Source organism: Anneissia japonica, unplaced genomic scaffold, assembly GCF_011630105.1.
Source record: "Anneissia japonica isolate Jap-2015-1 unplaced genomic scaffold, ASM1163010v1 scaffold670_len1213532_cov191, whole genome shotgun sequence".
Lineage (NCBI taxonomy): Eukaryota > Metazoa > Echinodermata > Crinoidea > Comatulida > Comatulidae > Anneissia > Anneissia japonica.
Window position 1 is genome coordinate 1,151,041 of NW_022693499.1, and position 6,327 is coordinate 1,157,367.

Sequence of the window (6,327 nt, forward strand, 5' to 3'; positions counted from 1 at the left end):
GGCTTTATATTTTGGAAACTCTCACTCAATCAAGACTAACGTCAATCTACTCATCGATTCCTGTTGCTATAATTTGCCATCTGCAGTACTTCCTCTGTCTCCTGAACAAGGCCATATCATCCCTTTATGCACACTCTCCATCCTGGGCGATGCAACATATATTCTCAATTCCAGGTTTAACAAATTCTAGCACTGCAGTTTAACTGTCTTGCTTTAAACTGGTTTGCTAGACTCATGATAAGAATAATAAGTTTAAAATAACATTCACGGATGTCAAATAATAGTTGTGATGTTTAGTGAGCATAGTGTAACTGGTTGCAAAACTAGCTTTTTACATCACATTCTAAAATGTTATGTGGGATTTGGAAATTTTTCATTTACCAGTGTAACAGTACAAGATACAAGTTTAGGTTTATAATTATATTGGTATTTATTCAATCAAAAATCATTAAACAACATAAAACATTGCAGAAAAAAAGGGCCGGATTACGTTAAAATAAAAAAAGGATTAGAAACTACTGCAAATCAAGATAATTAAAGGGCAACATTCTAGTAGAATGATAAGTGATATTTGAAATGTACAAGCCAGTGTAATAGTTTGAGACACTTGCTTTTAATTGGTTTTCAATACTATGTGGGATATGTAATGTTTTTCCATGTCCAAGTGTAACAGGTCAATATTATATATATATTTCTAAAATGCTATGAAATATTCTGTAGGATGGTGAGATAAGGTACACTATGTATGTACTTTTGTTATAATAAAAGATTAGCCAAACACTTGTTCTTGTTTTGTTATAAAATTATAAACACCATTCACCCCTTCCCACGCATATAGGCCCTATGCACACAAACATGCATACAGTATACACGCACTTTAGCGTTCAAAGTTTATATATAATTATAGCGTCACCACAAGACACTGCTCAGATAGGAACATAATATGTTATTATTGTATCAAGCATAATTACAGTGATTTTAATGATACATTTAGAAAGTTTTTGTAATGTAAATTAGGTAAATTTTCTACGTTTTTCTGGTCGTCTGAAATCAGTAACCCCCACGTCCTGTACACAGCTTATAAAAAGTTTCATGAATAGTTACGCATGCGGATTTTAATTTTAGGGACCGCCCAAGTTGGTAACTGTAAAGTGGGCATTGTGATTTTGAAAAAAAATTGTAATACATGACGGAGGAGACAACCATAAAAGAAGAATGTATGAAACCTTTTCCATGGTCTTGTTATAGAAAGGACGAACATCAATACCACAAAACGATAACTTATCTAAACTTAATTGTCTTGTCGCTTGCATTGAATATTGCGTATTTAATCACAAGATGAAGCTGCTCAATTACAGGCCTATTACTATTCACCATTTACTACACAACTCAAAAATTTAATTTGTGAAACACTAAGTTCGAAATATCCTCGTGGTTTCAGACTAATGCATTCCAAAATGCTTTAAAACAATTTGTAAGAATGACTCGGCTCAGCTTAAGATGATTCACGACATTTTAATTGCTTATTAATTAATGGCTATGTTACGAGATGACATCATAATCCTTTTACTTTTATTTTATTAGGCCTACTTTGCGTCCACCCGCATCAATCCTATAACTGTTTGAAATGTTAATTTATGGTCTCTTTCCATCCCTTGATGATTGGACATAGAGTAGGCCTAGCGCACGTCCATAATTTACGCACAGTGCGCTGGAATGTTCTGTTCTGTTCATGACAATATCAACAGCTCAGAAGTGCATGTACTGATGTAAAATACAAGCTTAATTCATACGTCGCCACATATCTTCTTTATGGTCATTGACTCACGAGTATTCAGAACATTACGCGTAGATCAAAATATTTAGGTCAACATTAGGAAATATATTTTTGATGGGCGACCATGGTAATTTGTTTACAGTACTGTTCACATCTAAGGTAGATTTTATAGATTAAAAAGCTAATATGGACACTGATTTTCGAAGAAGTTAAATTTGCCTTTCGTAATTAACCACGAATCCTTATCCAATAAGCTGTTGTCTGGTAATAATAGCGGCGATGACCCTTTAATTAAGAGCACCCCCTAGAATAAGAACGGCACGCTACCGACTTTCTTTTGTTCCACAATGCATTTTTAATTATAATTACCATGTTAACCATCGATAAATAAATTTCTGGTCTGTCTCTGAGGTATCACAATAATAACAACACCCGAGAATGTCTTGCCACATTTCACATTATATATTGTTATTATATATTATTATTATTATTATTGTTATTATTATTATTATTATTATTATTATTATTATTATTATTATTATATAATATCACTATATTTCATATCCGTGTTTTATTGTTGTCATGTTTATATTTTGTTGCCATGAGAAAAACCAATTTCAAATTTTAATTTGACAATAAAGCTATCTTGTATCTTGTATCTTGTATCTTCAGTTCCGTTTCCTCAGAGAGCCAACAGGGTCCGTGTAGGCCTACTCAAGTACGGTACATTAAACTCACATGGAATAACAAATTTAACAGCGACAAGTTAATTAATTTCTACGATAACAATTCTATCCTTAACAGTTACCGCAGCTCTGAAATTAAACAATTAAAATTTCCCGGAAGCAATTAGGCCTACTATGTGGTTAATTACCATTCCCATATTCCGACTTGTGCTTAGCTGACACACCCATATTTTAAAAAATCTAATTAGTGTGCATTCAGCTCATCAATCGGGTTTATGTGGAAAATCTGTGGATTCAATGGTACATATTTCTGGTGGTGTATTAAATGATAAACTAAAATAGTGACTTAAATTCACTTTAAAGACTTGCCGTAGCCTATTGTGATTATTAAATTGGAAGTGCAAGCCAAAGATTCTTGGTTCGAATCCTGGAGGATAGGCCTATGTTTTGGTCAGATTCCTCTGACATTTCATTAATTTTTTTTTTAAATTTAAATTTAAATCTTCCGACAATGAACAAAAACAACGAAGTTGGCTGTTGATGTATTATATAATTAATGTTGCGCTTACTAATATTATATATAATGCGTCTAATGCAATTTTCACTTTATCCTCTCAAAACAGTCCTAAGGAGAACGTTCAGAGTGCGGTACTTCACAGGGGATTCGCCACCTGGACCCCCTCCCCCTGGGTCCTACGTAATTCGCATAACGGCTCTCCTTCCCCACCCCCTTTTCAAAATCCTGGCTACGCCCCTGCTTCTGGCTAAAAGGATGTCTGTCTACACATCGGCATGTACCTTCTCTTTCGTTTTCCCCCTTCCTCTTGAAGATCGGCCTACGTTCAATGACCAACAGCTCAAGCCAGACAACAGTGGCGGATTCAATGGGGACCCAGCCGCACACCCCCCTCCTAATTTGTTCAAAATTGTAAAAAGATTCGAGAGAAAAAAGGAACACTGAGGACTCTATTTCAAATTCCTGGATCCGCCACTGCACTCTTTGCGACCGACGGTGGTCAGCAGACGCGATTCTATGAAAAATGCAACACCAAGACGCGAGCGCAGCGGATCGTTTTTAATGACGATCCGTTCAGACTTCTACCTACAATAAGCGGACGGAGTCGCGTCGTCAGCGCTCACAGGGAGCGGATTTAGATTCGTGGGACGTCGACGCAGTGGTTGCCCTGCTTTAGCCTCCCTCTCCGTGTACATATTGGTCCAGTCCACGGTCAACGAATTTCCGTCTTAAATTTAACGCGACATTCTTGTTAATGGAACCAATAATTTATAAATTCCTGTTTAAATCATCTATACGGATAAGATCAATAAACTGAGAGGTATTACGCATAAGTGAGTCGGGAGAGAGTTGACACGGTGAGAGAGAAGAGTGACTAATCAGATAGGACAGCTATTTTTATTGTTGAAGTATGATTTTTTTTTCTATTACTTACTTTATTGTACCAATCCAAAACAATGTGAACACGAAACGAACACTCAGAAAATCGAGATAGTACCAAAAGTGAAAAAGAAAAACTCCAAATGCTCGGCATTTTAATTATTATTCTTAAAATAAACAAAATAAATCATTTAAAAACCTAAAATAAAATTTTTAAAACAGATGTTAAACATTATGTCTATACATATTAAAGTATGTTTCTAGCATTCAATAGGTATTCAATACATAATAAATTATAATATCAGTGTGAAATCGGAATTTCAATAGGACACCATTATTCCTAGATTTTGAATTAAAAGGTTGTCATAATAACCATGTAAAATGATTTAAATAATAATATAACATTAGCAAGTGAATCCCAATGAAATTATAGAAAAAAAACTGTTTCGAACGGCAGTGTTCTTGTAATTGAGTTTAAATGAAATGGTTGTGTTTGCAGATATACAAGGTATTTTTATACATAACTCAAGTAATGAATTTCAAATATCATTATGCGCCAAATCTAGAGTCAAAAATATTTCTGAGTTAGCACCATATTTTTTGTTCACGACGTTAAATCTAGAGTAATCATTTTGCCTATTAGGTTTAAATTAAAATTGCAAAGCAGACCAGACCTTACTATATAATTACTCAAAGTTACTTGGGATGAGAAGATACCCATGGCTCCAGGATGTGTAATCACATGACATGGTCTTAACAGTATTATATTAGGCCTATTTTTTTTTTAAAGTTCTTAGACAACCTTCCAAATAATTATGAATTATAACAAACCTAAATCGGCTGTGTACCGGTATGTACGTAACAAATTCAGTGGTTTTATTGAAAGTTTCATCCTGTCTAAAATTATTGCTGAACTATATTATTTTATATAATGTGTTGCTTTGTTGAATAACATATTATCTTCTTGATCGAATAATTGTAAAAAAAAAATGGTGGCCGACGGTTGTTTTGGTGGAGGTTTTTAATATCCGTTTACTAATTTGACCAATTTACAAAATGCTGTCATACAAATTTCCTGCGCCACCTTTTCTTATTAGAACCTGAGCCTAACATTCTAAGCTATATTCGCAACTGTCTACAGGCCACACGTATAGGAGAACCCAGGCCTTCTGTAGTATGTAAAGACGTCCTAATCTGGCCACTATGGCTTCGTATCCTATTAGAAGCTATGGCTTCGTATCCTAGCGAAGCAAATGTTTTCACACTCTTCTGCGCATCGAGGGAACAGCTCTAGCTCTTTACACACTTCGAACAGAGATCAAGTGCGCCCTCATATTAAGCAGTTGGAACAACAAGATAGTATTTTCGAATAGACACTTCCAAACAGGTTATGGTTATGAGATAAACTCTAAGAACATCTTGTGACTCTCATACCATGGTCATACCATGCATGCTATGCATGTGGTATTGACGAGCCTACCAATAAGTTAAGAACGTTCTCTAGTCCAATAAATGGTAAACCTACAAATGATTCTCAAGATGACAAAGAGAACTGATAATTAATGCCAGTCCCTGGAATAGTTCAAAACGACATAAATTCATAATTTGTGTTATTTTAACCTGGTATTAAATAAGATTATAACATTTCTTAAGGAAATTAATTCGAGGTTATTTACATTCCACCACGCATCTGAACGGAACTCCAGTCTGCACAGGGCGTGATCCTCTCACAATCATAGTTCTGCCGAGGGTATAGGAAATTTGTAATTAACCAGATAATTGAATTCATCAAAAAAGCTGATAGTGAGAGTTTATATACGGATTTCACCAAAGACTAGTTTTTTTGAAATTCGAATGACACTGGGCACAATTTTATTGGCAAGGAACTAATGATTACACCTCGTTGCGATGAATTATATAATACTCTTGATACTGTTGGCTTCAAATGTTCAACGAGATATATTATTCCTAGCTGCAGGAGATACCTTAAATCAACCAAGTGTATGTCCTCAAAATAAAAGGTAAGTTTTATTGATTTTGTGTGTGTGTTGGAGTGAGTGGGTATGTGACATTAAAGGTTAATGCATGACAAAAAGAAATAACAATAAAGCAAACAAAATGTAACATTGATAAGAGGTAGGCCTTGCTGGTTTCCTATCTCATTGGTAGCTACATCTACCGTAAATAGTGAGCAAAGTGTCAGTTGACTGAAGAACAGGTCCGGCCGAATATTGTTCTTATATATTTACAATCTTTGATTTCATAAACAGTATTCTCATGAGGGATGATACACATAATAGTGGCGCGTAGGCCTAACAGTTCTAACAGTACAGTAAATGAGCCTTTGCAATAGCACAACCTATCAAGGGTGGAAAGCTGTGGGTGTTTTATTTTCACCAGGCCGAGATGATGAATGCACTAGGTATTATGTAATGTCGCTAATGTAATGCCATATATAATGCCTGACA

At 35.0% G+C, this 6,327-nt stretch overlaps 1 protein-coding gene across 5 annotated transcripts in view; it reads left to right on the forward strand.

The window, feature by feature from the left end:
- The first annotated feature begins 5,608 nt into the window (after positions 1-5,608).
- The window catches only part of LOC117100790, a 7,622-nt gene continuing 6,903 nt past the window's right edge, over positions 5,609-6,327 (forward strand). For 2 of the 5 annotated variants that reach the window (XM_033240611.1, XM_033240612.1), the window contains exon 1: positions 5,610-5,880. In XM_033240611.1, coding sequence (XP_033096502.1) covers positions 5,768-5,880 — 113 coding nt within the window. In that variant the 5' untranslated portion in view covers positions 5,610-5,767. Of the gene's footprint in view, positions 5,881-6,327 lie in introns of all 5 variants that reach the window. The other 3 variants (XM_033240608.1, XM_033240610.1, XM_033240609.1) reach the window with 2 other exon arrangements.